The sequence below is a fragment of the Catharus ustulatus genome, chromosome 5 (assembly GCF_009819885.2).
Source record: "Catharus ustulatus isolate bCatUst1 chromosome 5, bCatUst1.pri.v2, whole genome shotgun sequence".
Lineage (NCBI taxonomy): Eukaryota > Metazoa > Chordata > Aves > Passeriformes > Turdidae > Catharus > Catharus ustulatus.
The window spans coordinates 41,531,721-41,550,387 of NC_046225.1; the positions used below are offsets into that span (position 1 = coordinate 41,531,721).

The 18,667-nt window shown below is 36.6% G+C and overlaps 1 protein-coding gene across 18 annotated transcripts in view; it reads left to right on the plus strand.

Moving 5' to 3' along the window:
• TENM3 (teneurin transmembrane protein 3) overlaps window positions 1–18,667 on the plus strand; it is a 1,396,736-nt gene that overhangs the window by 1,207,107 nt on the left and 170,962 nt on the right. For 10 of the 18 annotated variants that reach the window (XM_033060171.1, XM_033060177.1, XM_033060178.1 and 7 more), the window contains one exon: window positions 10,609–10,818. The exons of the other annotated variants lie outside the window; for them this stretch is intronic. In XM_033060171.1, coding sequence (XP_032916062.1) covers window positions 10,609–10,818 — 210 coding nt within the window. The remainder of the gene's footprint in view (window positions 1–10,608; window positions 10,819–18,667) is intronic. 18 annotated transcript variants of the gene reach the window in all.

Genomic DNA, 18,667 nt, shown 5'->3' on the forward strand with positions numbered 1-18,667 from the left:
ATAAGGATTGTGATATTACGGCTGCATTTTGTAGCTAATATTTCATTAAACTTTATTAGAACGCCCTTTTGTTCATTAGCTCCTGACTTTATGAAAAGCACTTTTGGGCTGAAATTTTCTGTGTTTAGTCTGGGGCCAAAGGTATTTTTTTACCTCCATTCAGCATTTTCTGACCTGCCTAAGCTAATGTGAGGAGTTTGTATATTTGTTTAAGAACTGCTAAGTCTGTATTCTCTTGAACTTGAATGGATAATGAACTCTATTTTAAATTTGTGGTTTTAAATTGTGCATATTGCTAGAGTACTTATCCAGTCCTGCCAAGTATAAACACTGATAAAACGTTAAAAAATTAAAAGCTATCAAATAAGGGGTTTATATAACAAGTCAAAATATATTCTATTTTAGATAGCAATAATTTCTTACAGTGGAAGAGTGACTTAAAATATGCAACTTTGTAGCACTTCACAACATTTTCTCATCAGCTAATACATTGTTACTTATAAAGTCAGGCAAAATTAAGGGACTTTGTGAGGGTTTTGTTTAATGCTGAATTTCCAAACACATCTAAATACAGAGTCCAGTTTCTCTCAGTACCGTATAGATTTTATTGTTTTCGGTTTTCTGAATAATTCTTCAATGAGACTTTGTCAAAAATCTGGCCCCAAAATGCCACCTCTGGCCCATTTCAACACTGCTGCCTTAGCAGCTTTGGTAGAGAGCTAACTTCAGTGCTCATGCAGTGGGTTTTCATTTAAGCTTTCCAGTTTCTTGCCTGTGGTGGTCTGTTTGTTTCTAAAGTAGGAACATTTTCTCCACATGGGCAAAAACTGATAAAGTTCTCTTCCAGCAGAGAAATAAATTACATACTAGATGTAATGAGACATCAATGTCCAGTAAATTTCCCGTTGCTTGTGAGAGTGGTACTGTGTGAGACAACAGTCAATAATTTTCTGGTAATTCTCTAATTCCTCCTCTTCCCAAAATTCCTTTGTTAAGGAGTTACATTTAATGTAGCAGAAAAAAAGCCCTAACAAGAAATAGAACTTGAAAGTGCTGCAGGAAGGGAAGGACTTTTGATAATGAAGCAACAAGGAGCTAACAAAAATACCTATTTCAGTGGTGTTACCTTCAGGACTTCACCGCTGCTTAGGTAAGTTCAATGTTTCATTGGCAGGACCACTTTCTTCTTTCTCATTGCTAAATGTGTGCTTTTGTAGCATGGTGTGATTCTTTAGTGTTATGGGACATTTTATTGATTTACCTTAGTTTATTGGGAGAGGGCAGGGAGCAGCAGCATGATGTTTTAGTGTCCATGGAAGGCTCTAGCAGTAGTACTGCTCTTTCTGTTGGCTACTTGACATTGTGCTGGTCCCTGCAGAGCTGTGCTGGGAGGCACACAGAGCTCATGGGGGAGCATGTGCCACTGTCTGGGGCAGCTTGCAGTCAGAAGCTGGTGAAGATGGCAACAGTCATTGTATCTGTCCTCCTTCTTCTCTTTTGCAATGCCACAACTCTAGTCTTTAGAAATAGCTACAATCCAAAAAATGCAGCTCTCAGGCATATAAATAACCATACCAAAAAAACTAATTGGTTAGAGCATGGTGCCAATAGCACCAAGGTCATGGGTTTGATCCCCATATGGGCCATTTACTTGAGATAGGCTTGGTGATCTTTGTGGGTTCCTTCCAACTCAGAATACTCTGTGATTCTTGTGAATAATAAAAAATAGGATTATTTTTGTAAGTAAGGTTTATAGAACTCTTTCTCAGCAGTTTGTTGCTCTTTGTTCGCATCTATCAAAATCTCTTTAAATTGCTATGTTTCCTTCTGAGAAAACAAGTCTTATTCTCTGGTCTGCAAACATAAGCAATTTGATGTCATTAAGAGGTTCTCTGAATGTTTTTTTTTTTCAAAGATGTTGTTCCCTTTATGGCAGACTGCAAAGCAGTGGCCACATTGGTAGCAAAACTAGGCAAAACTGGTATCCCTGTCATTGCTTAGACTGCTTTTCTCATATAGGACCCAGTGGAATGAAGAAAACCAAATTTAGTTAATTAGTATTTTATTTCACTCCTCTTTAAGCTGTTTCTTACAGGGGTGGGAGTAATGAGAGTGGGAAATTACCTGATTCTAAAAACTGAATGATTTGTGAATCATTCTCAGAAGGTTTATTTCCTCTTTAAGAAGCCTCTCTCCCACTGCCTCCCAAAAAAACCTTCATGTTGTCTTGTGTTCTTCAAGATGCATTTCCTGTCCTGTTCCAAAAAGATGTTTTCTGCCCCCCATAATTTAGCCCAAAGCAACTGTGAAAATACAAAGTGCATTGACTACCATGAGTCATGTTGGAAGAATGATAAACCAGAGGTGACATGGCTCAATCCATTTCACCTCTAAAAATAAAAAAGTCATGGATAGGAAGAACAAAGAAGCATTTCTTCAAAGGTTACTTTTATAGGTGATTACTCTTCATGAATTGTCATCTGAAAGAGTATCAGCATCCAGAAAAATTACAGTCTTTTACAAAGGTCAGGATTGAGAGTGGAAACTTGGTAAACACTTCAGCATCATTGCTGAGTGAATATAAGACAGACTCAGAGTGACTATCCTTCCTGCATTGCTTATAGTGTCTGCCAGCTGCTCCATTTTTGATGCTTCATTCCATTTCTGGAAATGCAGGAAAAAGAAAAAGCCCTAGTGGGTTTTTTTTCCTGGTTTTATCTCGTGTCTGTGGTGTGTTTATAGTTTGGGTTTTTTGAACATGAAAATCCTGACATGTTTTTGAGAAAGGCTAGTTTCTTTCTTACAGCAGTATGTAATGCTTAGTTTGTTTTGTGTGTGAATCAATGTGTAGTGAGCAGAGAGAATGACTGGCTCCACATTCCCGCTACCCGAGAGATCTCTTCTGCCATTTCCCTGCCCCCATGCAGTGGTCAGTGAAGCAGCAGGCCCAGGCAGATGTGCACAGATGTGTAGGGCTCTGAGGCAGGAGTGATTGGCCATGCAGTGGTGCCTTTTGCATTGCACAGGTGCACAGCTGCGCATGTGTGCCTGCATGTAGAGCAACCACGCACCTCTGCATCTTGGCTGCGCTTGAGCAGGCGCCAGCTGCTGTGGTAGGAAAGGGCCAGGTCTGTGGCCAAGTTACACAGGACCCAGGTGGGGACGCCAGGAGCTTCCCTGCGCTCATAGCCCAAGTGCTACACTCCCATGGAGACTTCTGGCTGTGATGCTCCAGCTACTGAGTGCTGGCTGCCAGGGCCTGCAAGTCGGTTTGCAGGCGTTTCTTGGCTGGACCAAAACTGCGAGTGTGCGACTTGTACAGCTGGGTCGGTGGTTGAGCTGGTGTCTCCTTGTCCTGGCTGTGCTGTGTGAGATTCCCGTCACCAGGCAGAGGAGTCTGAATCCCAGCAGATGCTCTAAATGGAGAGGTGACATTTTCATGTGAGAACTTCTACATCTCAAGTGAAGATAGGAGTTAATCAGAATATTTTGCAATCTGGCGTTGATTTCAGCTTGCTTCCGTCCAAAACTGCACCACCCCACCCCACCCCCCCCCAAAAAGAGGAATGTTTTTCTAAAAATACAGAGACCTATCACTTAAAATGATTTTCTGAGTAGAATGAAGATTTCCGCTCTTCTGGAAATAGCTCTCTGTTCCCTTTCAGTAGTTTGCATGCCCACTTTTAATTAATATTGGTGGAAATAAACTGGAAGATTCCATTGAGCTGAGCAGAATTGCTCCTAAAAAATAAACCCTGGATGCTGGAGATGTTTGAGGTTTTAATTCAGCTTCTGAACTTTCTGCCTAGGTGAGTGGACCTTTGCTCTGCACCTGGCTCTGAATTTATAAGGTGATCCCTTTTGAAAAAAATAATAGTAAAAAAATATTTTTTTGTAGTAAGAAGTAAGAGCTATGCATTTGGGTTAGGATACTCTGTCAGTTAAGGCTCAGATTCTGTAATTTCTTTGCAGACAAAACTCCCATTTAAAGCAAAAATGAGCACTGCCTGAACTCAGGATTGAAGACAGAGCTGTTGTGGTCATGCAGTCTGACCCCTGTAAGAACAGGGCACTCCTTTTCATTTAACAATCTGCTGAGCAGCAGCTGTTAACTTTTTGAAACAACCAGAATGCTTCAAAACATAAAATGTTTGCTTCCAAAATGCATGTCAATTCTAAGGCATAACCATTTTTCTTAAGAAAGCTTTCTCTTTTTTAGAAGATAATTATCAGTTTTCTGTTACAGAGTCTGGTTTTTATACTATGCTTCCAAGAGGAAAAAAAAAAAAAATTACAATATTTCAGGCCAGTATTTGTCTTACTTTCTAATGGATTACTTTTGTTTTTCAAATCAATGGTCTTTGATTATGGTCTTGCGAAGTTTTAGCTTTCACCATCTATAGAAGTAGTTGCAACTTTGTGAGCTAGAATACATTTCAATATAATACATCTGTTTTGTTTACAAGTGCTAACTTTTGGAGGAACTATAGGAAAAGTAGACGTCATTTGTGTTTGAAGTTTGCATCTGACATGAAGGCACAGTTCATCAGCACTTAGAAGGATTTGAAACTTCAAAAGTACACCTCCCAATTCATGGGTAAAAGGGTCATTATCCATGATACTTACAAATAAAGCAAAACACAAATGGAAAATCCACAGTAGATCACAAGCACCATTTCTATGCATTTGAAAGCATTTATTTTTAAAAGAGCTCTTGGCATGTCGTTTCTTTTCACCACAGTGTTTTTCACTGTAGATGGATTTATACAGTCTTATTTATATATGTGTATATTTGGAAGACTGTCTATGCATGTATTTCCATGGGGAGGTCTTCACAGTAGCTACAGTGGTCAACTCTGGTAGAAGTAGATAAAGAGAACTGTGTTGGTTATAAATAATTTTTCTTTGTATGCACTTTTTGGTAGTTCCATTTGCATGTAGAGCATTAATTAAGAGATAACTGTCACTGCAGGTTGGCTGCAGAAGGCTGCAGGATCCAGCAGAGAGATAAATGCCAATGCCAATTCATACAGGTTGGAGAGCATGCAGGAAGTCCAAAATGAAAAATTAGTTTAAAATTAAAACTCACTTATTACTAACTTACTGTTTTATATGCAGAGATGAAAAGGTCCAAAATGCAGTCGTTAAGGGTTGTACATACCAGGTGCAGGGGTTTGGGGGTTTTTAGGGGCTTTTTTGGGTCAATCTACATGTGATACACTAGAAATTTGTATTTTGGGATGAGATCAATAAACTTGTTAGGAGGGTATAGGTGCCCTTTTTAACAAGAGTATGTACAGCTTTCAGCACACTGGGAAGTCTTAGAACAGATTGCAAAGAGTCATCACAGCTTGATTCAGAAGGCTTGTAAGTGTCCTTCATGTTTGAAAGTGTTTTGGTTTCTAATTAATTTAGCCAGAAGACATGTTATTTCTGACCTTCAAAAACCACTGTCATCCAAGTTCTAAAAGATTCTTAAAACTGTTTTATTTAAAAAAAAAACAAACACCCAACCAAACAAATTTAAAAAACCCAAAAAACCAAAACCTAGCCAGCAACCTGCCTTGTCCTGTTATGAGCAGCAAAGTACAAAATAGAGATATATGGCTATTCTTAGTGATCCATTATATGTATAACATGTTTTTCCACAGTATAGAGTCTAGGTTTGGGTTTATATGACATAGTAGTGCCATTTAACATAACATGAGATCTTCATTTCCATGAACTCACCAGCAAATATCCCATTAATTTCAGTAAAGAGATATCTGCTTTGCAAATTGTAATTTAATACCATTTTCTTACTAACACTGAAGTCAGTAAGAATCTCTTTACCACTTAAAAATAAGACTCTCCTGTGTGCTTGAGAGGTAAATAGAGGAATTTTTTTCTTCAGTCTCAGTGACAAGAGCTGCCAACAGTATGAATGGAAAAATGCACTATTTTGCCATAGCTAAACTGCCTAAACAGAACTGTCTACTGTTGTATTGCTTTAAGCAGCCATCTGAATTTGTATATAAGTTGGGTATAGGATTCATGCAATCTGATTGAGATGAAAATAATGGCCCTTCAAATTTTTATAGTGAAATTACTTTTTCAAATATGTAAGTTGCAGTGCATCTTATGGAAGTAAGTTGATAATGCCAAGTTTTTAGGGACAACCTAGATATATGAACAACAGTTCTGCATTATAGAATTCATGAAACAATGAAAACTATACATTTTTAAGACCATATTTCAGCTCAGAAAAGTTTTCATTGCTTCATGAGTTATAGTCAGAAAAATCTGATATATAATAAGAATAGAAAATGAACAAGTTTTGGTTTTTTTTTTCTTCTTAGTATCATTGCCAGCAAAATCTTTCTGCTTTAAGAGTTTGAATCTGGTGGGAAGATTTCATAAGTGCATGTCTTTTAGGGCTCCTCATACATTCATTAATACTTCTTCTCTCCCATCCTGCTTTTCTCCTAAATGCCATGTCCCAAAAGTGTCTAGCACTACTTTCTCTAAAATATATCTAGTGGAGATGCAGCTCATCCAGGCACCCATTGGTGTTGTTGAAGCAAAGTGCTTGAGTGTCTAGCAACTGATGACCTGTAGATGAAAGCTGAGCAGTTGTTGGGTTCATTCTTTGTAGTACCATATAGATAATCTTAAATGCTGTAAATAGCTTTGCTTTTTGCTTTTTGTGTGGTTTTTTTGTTGTTTTTTTGTTTGGTTTTTTTTTTAACTGGGGGAAGGCATCTTATACATTACTGTAAACTGGGGGTTGTGGCCCAGTGGAAGTGTATGAGGCTCTGGGGGTTGAAGACACAGCTCGGCTCTTCTCTGCCCCCAGTCCTTCCCAAACTCTGCAGCAGCCTCCTTGCCTGCTCTGACAACCGTGGTGTTGGGCAGCACCAACTGACAGAGTCTCAGCTTTAGACTTAGTTTAACCTTAATATACTTAATATATAAATTCCTATACATTACTACCAGTCCATTGTTGCAGTCTTCCATTGTTTATTTGCTATTTTTTATGGCTTGTAGTTACCATACTTGTCCCTTTGAGCTTTTTCATATGCGATATCAGTTCTGCTTCCAGCATTTAATTTGTGCCATGTTTCAGATCAGTGCTGATCATGGCAGAGAAGACTGCAGGTTTTTTTAATGTAATTACCTTGTACATGTGTATTTAACAAATACGTTATTACTTCAGGTGTATTTCTTTTTTCATGTTCTTCTTACAACCTATTTTCTTTGTGTTTTACTTTTTTGGGAACTCATATGCTTAGCAAATGTATTCACATCTTCAGATATTGCTGTATTGAATCTGTTCTTGCTGGAGGTTGCCTATATTTTGCATTTTCATGTAAGAAAAATGTTTGGAGTACATAAAGATTATTTAAAGTTGCATCTTTTCAATTATGAAAATGCAAACAAATTGAAGTGTTTCTTCCCTCAAAACCGACCTAAACCATAGATTTAAATACTCTTAAGTCCAGTGAAAAATAGCTTGCTATTGAATCAAGTTCACACATTAAAAACAAGAACTTTCTCTTTTTTGAAATACAGACAAGAAAGTCAAAGCAGAACAACAAAATGTTTCTGCTAGGTGGATACCAAAAGAAGCAGAATGAGGAGAAAAATGGAAGTTGTATTTTTGTGGGTTTTGTTACAATAAAATATTCTTAGTGTTGTATGCTTCTAAGCTGTATGGAGAAGGTGTTATAATGAATCTAATTGGCTTTTGTCATACTTAATGCTTTTTATGATTCATAAATGAGTTTGTTAAGACTTCAGGAATAGATATTGCCAAATAATTTTAATTCCTTTCATTCCATGTAAGAAAAGAATTGGAAAGGAATATGCACATCATTTATGATTCCTCTAGAAAGTGTGTTAAGTATTTTTTTTCTTAATGTGTACCTTATTCTATAAATGGTAGCTCTCTCTCTTTTCACTTGGAATCAAAGAGGAGCTCACTGCAAAAATCTGCTGTTTCTGGATGAAGTTGTACATAAATAGGTGTCCCAGCTGGTTGGCCTAGGGTTCCTGTGAAAAATCAGCTCATGCTATAGCTGGCTCCCTTTTCTCTGCAGACCATGTAACTTTGTGACAAGAAAGCAACAAAAGGAGGGCTAAGGAGAATAGCAGTCCTTTGTTGGGTGAAGGGGGAAAATACAGTGATGAAGGATGAGGAAGAATCTGAGGTAACTTGATGCCTTCTTTGCCTCAGCCTTTAATAGTAAGATCATTTGGCCTCAAGGTCCCCAGCCCCAGCTGGAAGACAGGGATGGGGAGCAGAACAAAGCCGCTGTAATGCAAGAAGAAATAGTCAGTGACCTTCTGTGCAACTTAGACACTCACACGTCTATGGGGATCAACCCAAGGGTGCTGAGGGAGCTTTTCCAACCTAAATGATTCTATGATTGTTAAGACCTTCCTGCCACAATTAGGTTTATTATAAAGTGTTGCATAACTTCCTAGAGGTTATAGGTAACATCCCTAATCAACTGATTTTTGCACTACCAGAGATCTGTCTCTGTTGAGTATAGTGGTGGGAGCTTTGCTAATACCCTTGCACTTCCACCCCACATCTGACACACGATGTTTTCTGTACTGAAAAATTCAGTAAACTAGGGCACTCAAGTGATGCATGTTCTGGATGGCTACTCATCAGTGCAGTACAGTGTCAGCTAGCCATGTAGCACTGAGACAATTAACAAACTTGAATAAGTGAAGGAATTTACATAGCAATTAAGGAACCTTGGACGTGACACATTTTCAGGCAACATGATATTTTGGATGATTATGATTTGTGCAATCAAGGCTCTGAAAGGCCTCTCAAGTCCTAAAACTTAATGAGTGTATATTGAGGAGAAAGAAAACATATTGGGAAGTGCTATATGTAAAGTCCAAAGATACTGCTAAGATGTTGATTTACTTCAGACAGCATATATGCATCTGGAACGTATTACTTTGCTCTCCTCTAGAAGGGATGCAAAGCAAGTAAAGGAGGTTTATTTAGATTTAGTTCAAGATAAAAAAACCACATTACTTAAACCCCTACTTTTTTTTTTTTAAACTGTTCAAAAAATGAAATATGGTGGCTACCTAAATCAGTTTGAGTATATCATAAATAATGCATTAAATATTCCATCAAGAAATAACCACAAATTCAGGTTACTGAAGCAAACAATGTGAAAAATCAAGGTGTAACAAGAAGACCTGTTGGCATTTTATCTTGAACTACAAAATGTGCCCACTCCCTACTTCTAAATTCACAAGTTGAGTCCTGTAAAATGACCCCATGCTTTCTGAATATAAATGTTGGGTTTTACATAGGAGTTACTTGGCTATTAGTAAGTGCTCACTTTCCTTCCAGGACCAAGTCCGCATCTTAAATTATAATAATATATGTTGTGCTGTTCGCTACAAGAAGTAAATGATATGTGGAAGTACCAAGTAAATAGTTTGTGATGAGGCTGTCATAGGTTTATTCCCAGGGAAGCCAATTGGTAAGGACTTAACAACATGTTTTTGAGATATTTAAGATACTATTTGATGGTATAAACTGAATGTGAAAGGGAAAAAAACACTTAGCTTGATTCTAGCAGTGTACAAGGGAGGTGGAGGTAAGGTAATTCAAGTTACTGGTGCCAGTATGATTTATTAACATTGAGAAGCACAGCACCTCTCCAGCATAACTATACTACTAAGTACCATAAAACCAAATCATTATATGATGAAAAAAGCCCCTTTTCCTCTAATTTAAATTTAGATTTATAGTTATGAATGATAACCATGCAGATTAATCTAATTTTGGTTTTAACATAAATTATGTAAAAAAGCTTCTTCATATTCTGGTACATTCCCCACCTACAGGCAACAACACTTTATTCAAAAGTAGTCCAGCGGTCTTACTCTGAGTAAGCTCACTAAAGACTATAAAGAATCTGTATATTCACAGGATGGATTAGGTAACACTTTCTCAATTGCATTCTAGCCTAATTGTTGTTTCTTTGAAGGACTAAATGCATTGTTATGATATCCTAAGGCTTTATTTAAATCTGTCTTCCTCCATGATGACTTTAAGATACTTTCAAGATGCAGAAATGGTATGCATCGCTGCCTATGCATATTTTAAAATAACTTGTGCAGATGGACACAAGTTTGACAGGTGAAACATTTTGGTAGGTTTTAAATAGCTTGTGTGTCTGATAAGCACTGCTGAAAACTGAAAGTTCTGTCAGAGTAAATCCTGTGGTAGAAATTTACAGCAGTGAGTTTTCCTGAGTGTATGAGCTCGTAAAACTGGTCCTGTTTCTCTGTGTCTGAACCTGCTTATCTGTATTACTTTCTTTCACTAGTAGATTTTAGACAGGAGTGTCCCACTGAAAGAAGCAATCCTGTATGATAAGCACTGTACATTGAAATACCAAGTCATGGCATTGTGTTATGGTTTCTAAAGTAGTTAAGTTTATTTCAGGCAATTGTCATATTTTCTTTGTCCATATTTTTTTATTTTTTGAAGTAGAATATTCACCTTTTGGTGACACAAGAAATACATTATTTGTTTTTCATATGCTATCTTGACCCATATTTTAAATGCTTTTTATTTTTTTATAGGTCCTCCCATGCCATCCTCCTCATCTAGTCCATCAGTTACTGAACATTTACACTCCCCTCCTCCATCACCCAATCTCCATGACAACCAGAGGTGGTTATTAAGTAATAATGCCAGCCAACCAGTTCAGGACTCTGATACAGATGAGGACTATACTGCCGGCTCATATCTAGTACAGACCAGTGATAATCCAGTATCTGTCCCAGGTCATGGTAAGAAGAGGACACTTTGTCCATAGTTTAAATACCCTTTTATTTTCCATCTTCTTAAGAAATTGTCTAATAAAACTTAAATATATCAAAATGACTCTGTATTTTAAACTGATTTTTCCTTAAATGCCACAAATTGTTTCTATTTTACTGTAAGATAAGCAAGAGTAAAAAATAATTGCTAATATAGAAAAGCTCATTTATGTCACTTAATAGGCAGTGTTTATGTGAAACAGTAGCTAATAATGATTTATTATGTAATGTAGTTTTTTAGCAAGTGACTAACCTTTAGTTTTACTTTTTAAAGGGTAGGCTGAAGTTGGTTAAACTGTCATGATATTTAGCTTCAGAATAATGTTAAAGTTGTCCTTTACTACCTCATCAAGTTCAGTAGGTTCCAGCTGTTCCTTTCATTTCTTAAGGGAAGGAGAGCAGGATTTTTGTTACTGGATAGGGCACTCAAGACTGAGGAAAAACTCTAAAGGAAGAGAGCTGTGAGATGGCAGGAGGCAGTGGTGGCTTCTGAGGTGTATATTTCCATGTTTCTCTTCCTTCCAACAAGTATCAGGAAGCAAAATGAGTAACATACTTTAAACACCAGTGCCTGCTTAAACATCGTGCCCAAAGGAGCCACTTTTTTTCTTTTTTTCTCTTATTTTGAGGTTTTTTTCCTTTTTTTCCTTTTTTTTTCCCTTTTTTTTTCCTTTTTTTCCTTTTTTTCCTTTTTTTTCCTTTTTTTCCTTTTTTCTTTTTTTTCCTTTTTTTCCTTTTTTTCCTTTTTTTTTTTCCCTTTTTTTCCCTTTTTTTCCTTTTTTTCCTTTTTTTTCCTTTTTTTTCCTTTTTTTTCTCTTTTTTTTCCCTTTTTTTCCCTTTTTTTTCCCTTTTTTTTTCCTTTTTTTCCTTTTTTTCCTTTTTTTTCTTCTGTTTTCCTTTTTTTTTTTTTTGATAAGAGAAAACATATTAGCCACAGGTTTCCATTTTCGTTGCATGACTGAACAGATAGACTGGAAGAATAATTTTTTTAATTCACAACCCTTCTCAGGTAGATCAGCAGAGCTTGGAACAAGCCACTTCATATTCTAAGAACCATTTCTTCTTTTGAGTGTTAAAATCTCACTTATAGATGAACCACTAGAGGGAGTTTGGAGAAATATTTTTCTGCAGATTGCACATCAGCTGGTTGGATAGAATTATTTTGCCAAGCATAACACTAAATTTGAGATTCTCTTCTTAGCTTTGATTGTTATTTTGGCGTTGTGTATAAAAGACCAGTCTGCTAAGACCACTCATGCATGTGAATTTGACACATTTGGATTAAGATACTTTGCATGTTCCACTTGCTCAGTATTTAATCTGTGAAGAACTCAAAAAATGGTCATGCATTGTCATCATCAGGGTATGCTTTCTTTTATGAAAGAATTTAGTCTTTCATATATTCTAAATTTAGATTTTAGTCATTTGCTGCTTCTGGAATTTGGAACAGTTGCTTGCCAGTGAGTTTACTACCCTTCAAGAATGTTCCTTAACCTGTTTCATCCCAGACAAGCTAAATTAATTTCATCTAATCATGTGTCAAGTCAAGTCTTTGCCTTTTAGCAGAGCAACGTAAGAAGGGTTTTGATAACAGGTAGGACAGGAGTTAGCACCATGGTATATGTTGAGACAGTTGTTCTTTGTAAGACTTTTGCTAAGCCGGAGGAAAACCCAGCACACTCTGCAAGTATATGTTCATTTCCCTTTTTGCTCACTCTTCCCACTGTTCTCCCCTGTATCTGCTACCTGCAAATATCTGATATTCACCCCTTCAGTGTATATGCATAGTAGAAGTGTTTGCAGTTCCTGCTGTCAAATGTTCTTTCTCTCCACAAGATTAGACTTGTTTTTAGAAGTGCTTCAACTTGCTAAGCACTACACTGTATATATAGTGATTGCCATAATTTAAGTCAGGCTTGGGGGTTTTCTGCTGTGTAAGAAGATCATAGATGTTCAGGTATTAGGCTTCCATTTCTGTATTCAGCTGCAGGATGAGGGTTTGTGTTACTGGAAGAAAGATTCCTTTCACTCAGCACATAAATTAATATTGCTTGGATTATCTACCTGATTTGCTTATGGTTGGTTTCTCGCATCATATGCTGATGGTCTGTTGTGAGGACAAATTATGTTCTTTGCAATACAGGGAAAAACAGAATTTAATAAGTTAGCTACAACTTTCTTCTACTTAATGATATGCATGGTTATGTAGCATTGCATTGTAGTATGTGGATCTCTACAGTTCTGTCCTATCAAGTTAATAGCGTTTAATTTTGGCTTTTATTTTGCTATTATTTGATTATTGCATATTCTTTAGCTAAAATGGTAAGTAATGCAGCATGTATAGCATTTTCACAGAAAGAATGAGTTTTCTTCACCAGTTGTCTTTTCTTTTGCATCTTCATGTAAGCTTTCAATGCTGTCTAATCTTAATGGGTTCAAAGTAAATCCAGTGTCATATTCCGGGTGACTTTGTCCAGTGTTTATGTTGGCAGAGGGTGGGGGATCGCTGCTGAAGCATTTAGGGATAAAAAAGGCGCTGACTGAAAACAATCATATTATTGAACTGCTTTCAGTTATATTGACTTTATTTGAGTAGCAAGTTGAATTAACATTTTCTTAGTCTATTCAAACATCTGATTGTTTTCCTTTAGAATAAGTTCATTTGATCAATGTGTTTTATTTGATCAGCTCACTCAAAATTTAAAGGATCTGAATATGTGTGTAGAATTATATTAATCTGTGATGCTGGGTTTAATTAGCTTGTTTTGTTAAGCAATGGGAATTACCTTCCTTTTCTGGAATTATCTAAAAGAGCAAGGAGGATTAGTAAAATGAGTTATCAGATGCTTACCATGAAAAGCTAAAGTCTATATGGAGGTATTACTAGTAGCTTTAAGAATTCAGATCAAGTGAGGACTGTTGTGGACATTTTAATAGAAATAATTTCATTTTTCTAAGAACAGTGTATTCGTCATGAAATTCAGAAGATAAATTTTAGGGCCATCAGTTATAACTCTTCTTTTGCATAGCATCTCTGATTAATTCTGCTTGTTCCTCTTCTTCACAGTGTAGCTCAGTATATGAACTGTTCCCGCAGTCAGTATGTTTGCCTACTGCTATCAGAACAATTTATTAACTACATTAATTGTTTTTAGAAAGAGCAGCAAAATTATTTATAAGAAACAGGGACCTCTGAGTATATATTCAGGGAAATTAAACAGTTGTTAAAGTGAGAGGAGAGTAGAGAGAACTGGGAGCTGGGAGGAAAGGATTATTGAATGTGATTGAGTTGGAGGGTTTCCTTATGTCACTAAGTCTGCTTATAAACAACAAAAGTCACATAGTATCTGTATTTAAGCATCTTGATAAGTTTCTTAATCTTTTTTCATGAAAAGTTTTAGATTAGTCAGAATTTGGAGGGGAATTAATTGAAATTAGTAGCAGCTTATCTTTTAACTCAGAATTTAATACAATGAGAAATAAAGTGATAAATTTTTCGTTTAAGCAGAGATTATGAAGACAAGGTATAGTTAATATTTAATGCTTACTACTGACAATGAAATTGAAGAGTCTAAGTTAGAAACTCAGGTTTGAAGATTTTTACCCCCAAATTGCAAATATTATGGGAGAACCATAAAAGGCAAAACAGAGAAGGATGTATTTCACAGTAGTGTTTGTATAGTGCATTTGAACATCAAGGTTCTTGTGATTCTTAATCACAGTTTATGATGATAGTTTATGTAGTGGGAAGATCTGAACAAAGTTCAATATAATACCAACTTGTTTTCAGTTGTCCTTGATCAAGGATCTGCCAGGTAATGCACAATAAACAAGATTTTGCTCCAGGCACATGGGAATTGCAGATTGATGGGCTTTTCAGTTCAGAATGGCTATGCCTTCCTACAAATTTGGAAATCTAGAGTACAACTCTGAATTTAAACTTGTGAAAGAGAAAAATAATGCAATAAAACTGGTTGAATGAAAACATTTGAACTCTCTGCATTCAGAGGTCTCATTGTAGGACACCTCACTCTACAGACACCAAATGCGCTGTGGCATAATTCTCCTATAAATTGAGGATGTCAGTTCATGATGACTCATCGGAACTTGATGGGACAGCTTACACTAAAGTATCTGCCATACAGAAATTATTGTTTTTATTACCCCACAATGTCAAGAAGCGAAGGTCAGAACCTTCTGCTTTTGTACAAATACCTGAGGGAATTAGGTACCCAATGTTTAAGGCTCACGCTGGTAAAAATAAGAGATGGCACATGTACAGAGCATAAGTGTAAATTTTATTAGGTGTTTGTTGGAGGTTTTTACTCTTCTGATTTTCCCTCCATTTCTCATGTTTTATTTTTCTGCATAGACACCACAATTCATGCAAAACCAGCATAACTAAACAATCTGCTTCAGTTCTGCCTTTTTCTTTCCACCAAGAGCAAAATGAAATGGAAGTGTGATTGGAAGTACACACAGGGATTTGTCCTATAAGTTAGTGGAAGATGCTAGTTACTTTTAAGGCATCTTTTCTTCCCTTGCAGCTCCTGTGAGGGTGGGAAGAGGAAAATGGTATTTCCCCCTTCATGCCCAACTGGCTTGTGAGAGGGTTGGAAATAACCTGTGAATATTGAAAAGGCCCATGGCATATTAAGTCTTAGCCAATGTGGAAGTACCTTGTGTGGCTTTCTGATAGTCCTGCTTTAGTGCCTACTAAACACCTCCCAGTCCTTATTCCATCTCTGCTTGGCCACAGTTATTCCACAAAGGAAACTGCATGTGCTGGTGAACTAGAACTTAGCAGCCAGGCTGTCACCTGCCGTGTAATTTTACAGAATGAGTTCTTTTGATTTCGCAAAATATTCTTCATTGGAAGAGAACCACAAGGATCATCAAGCCCAGCTTTTAAGTGAATTGCCCACACAGGGATTAAAGCCACAACCTTGTTGTTATTAGCACCCTGCTCTAATGAACTGCATTTTAGTAGTTCAGATTATTGGGGAACAAAAGGAGAGGAAGGGGCTGTGAGGGTGTTCTAGAACACAAGGAAACAAACATGAGGTATGAGAATAAATGGTTAAAAGCTCTTTAGGTTTTTTGTTCAGTGAGGTGTATATATATTTACTTCTTTTCATCATTCTCACAGTTGTCAGTCATCTGGAATCTCTGAGGGTGTCTACATGCCTTATTTTCATTGTTGTCTTACACATTGTTTAATGAGATTTTTATCTCTTATCTCACAATTCATGGTAAATTATATGTTGTCATTGTTGTATCAGTACACACAATTTTTCCTCAGGTCTGACACCGGCCCTAAGACATGTTACTTGAAAAATTAACTCAGACCTGTTTGGTTTGAAGTAGTCTGTGATAATAAATTAGGGCTAATATTCAAACTAGGAGGAGTTGTATTGAAGAACATCATGGGGGTACGCTATCATCTTGGTTTTATTTAACATCCTCGTTAGTTATGTGGATGAAAGAATAAAAAATGGCACTAAAAATTTCCCAATGGTAGTAAATTGCAAGTGTTCTGAGTGCCAACTAGAGACAAAATGTTAATAGAAGAGGGCAAGGAAAGATCATTAATTGTATAGCCAGAAAGTAATAAAATGAAATTAAAACTGAAAAATATAAGCTGGTATGGAGTGTGGTGTATTCAGAAAGAATCTAAGAAGAAATGGTCATAGAGAGTTTTAATTACACATTAATCTGCAACGTGGTCTGACTCACGAGTACAGTTTGTACAAATATATCAGCAAAGAGGGATTCCTAGACATAGCATCAATGGAATATAAGTTTAGAATTCAGGCATCTTGCTTCTTCAAAGTTTCTGTCAAATTCTCTTGTTGCTCTTTATTTTACTGTTCAGATATATGTTTATGAAAATAATTATGCGGTTAGAGGTATTACTATATGGGAGTAGGTAAGAGATTAAACTTTGGCTCAGTATGCGGCCTAAGAAATAATTAATTGCTGGCAAAGAGAAGCTAAGAACCAAAGATAGAATGGAACATGTTGCATGTGGGGTGGGGATACAATTAAATGCAACAGCATGAAAATAAGGAAAGCAAAGATTAGGCACATAGTTAGGAAAAACTGTTTAACAGTGAACTACATTAAGATATCTAGGTCTGTCCCAAGGAAATTACAGAAGCTCTGTCACTTTCTAACACGAAATTAAAACAAAAATGTAGCTTGCACTGCTGAGAACAAACCTACATTCAATTAGGAGAAGGTTGATTGAGATAACATCCTGGAACTTTTCTAGTAATACTTGTGTGCATTTCAAATAAGTTTATGTGAGTTTGTAGTTTATGACAGAAATTTTCATACTGAGCTATGGCTACGTGTGTTACGTTGGCAGCCTGTATGTTGAAATGCATTGCCTGTTTAAATGTAGCAGAAAATAATTTGTCCTGTAGCCTAGACCTCACTCTGAAATTGTCCAGACCTTCCAGAATAAATAATTTGCAGAACAGCTGCTTTCTCTTCCCACATGCTGGACCATTTTATATCTTGCAAAATTACAAAATAAGTTTCCCAGTTCTCAGTGAAAATTGCCAATATCTTCTGGGCATGTACATACTCATGTAAATATTTTGTAAGCAAAAATGTTTGATACCCATAAATTCACAATGCCTGTGATGCTGAATAAAGGTACTTGACAAGCTTTCTGTAAATACAGAATGAGTTCATGTTGTAAAAATACATGCTGACTTTTTTTCTCAGGCCAGAGACAGTTCTGTTTCAGCCAGTGTGTAACAGTGCTTGCAGCCTGCCTTGTTAGCTACAGAAGCACACACATCTCTTATGGTCCAAAGTCAGACATTGCAGGAAGGCAAGTATCTTTCAGAAACTACAGATCAACAGATTTATCTGTTCCACCTGCTTGGGGCAAATGTAGTTGCCTTAAAAACTTGAAAATTGTGTCTTGAATGCTAGCCAGTTTATTTTTTTATCTCTTTTTGATATTTGATTTCAATTTCATGAATCCATCTTTTTATCCTCTGTCATTGGTTTTTAAGCCAAACTTCTGTCAACATTGTTCCCTTAATGCACAAAAATGTACATTTGTTCAGTTTAATTAAGCATTCAGTCTGTTTGCCAAGAGCAAATTACAGTTCCCCAATCTCACCCTCAGCCCTCCAAAATGAAATTTTGCGAAGTGGTGGGCAATTATTTCTCATATCTGATTGTTGTAAGTCATGTTTTGCTCTTAAGAGAATTTTGTAGTTTTCAATCTCTTAATATGTTACTTAATAGAAGAGCCAAGACCCAATTATTTCTCCTCAGACTGTGGCCTTTGTAACCTTCAAAGAACAGTCTCCCCCACACCTCCTGTATCATTAGTCACAGAGTATCTTTCCAGAGATGATTTTGGCCTTTTCACAAACCAAAGGATTCAGAGTGACAAATTATCCATCTTATACTCGAATGCATGCCAGATGGGACAACCTGCCAACTGTGTATCGTAGTGCAGATATGATCTGGTGTAGAGACATTTCCTCCACTCCTCCTTTCCCATCAAAAATCATATTACAAAAAATCATGCAGTGTAAGAAAATCTGTGAAGATAAATTCATTCTGAAATAGAGTGAAACATAAAAGTAGAATATTTTTTCTGAAGGAAGAATGTTGCATCCAAATGTCAGCTCACTTGAAGTGAACTAACGTGTACCTGGCATGATAGATGAATAAGAGTCAAAAATGCACCCTTCCCTCTTGCCAGTGCTTGCACACACATCATTTCCTTTGACTGCTTGATTACAGAACAGACATTCCTAATTGCAAGATAAGGAACTTGAATTTAAAT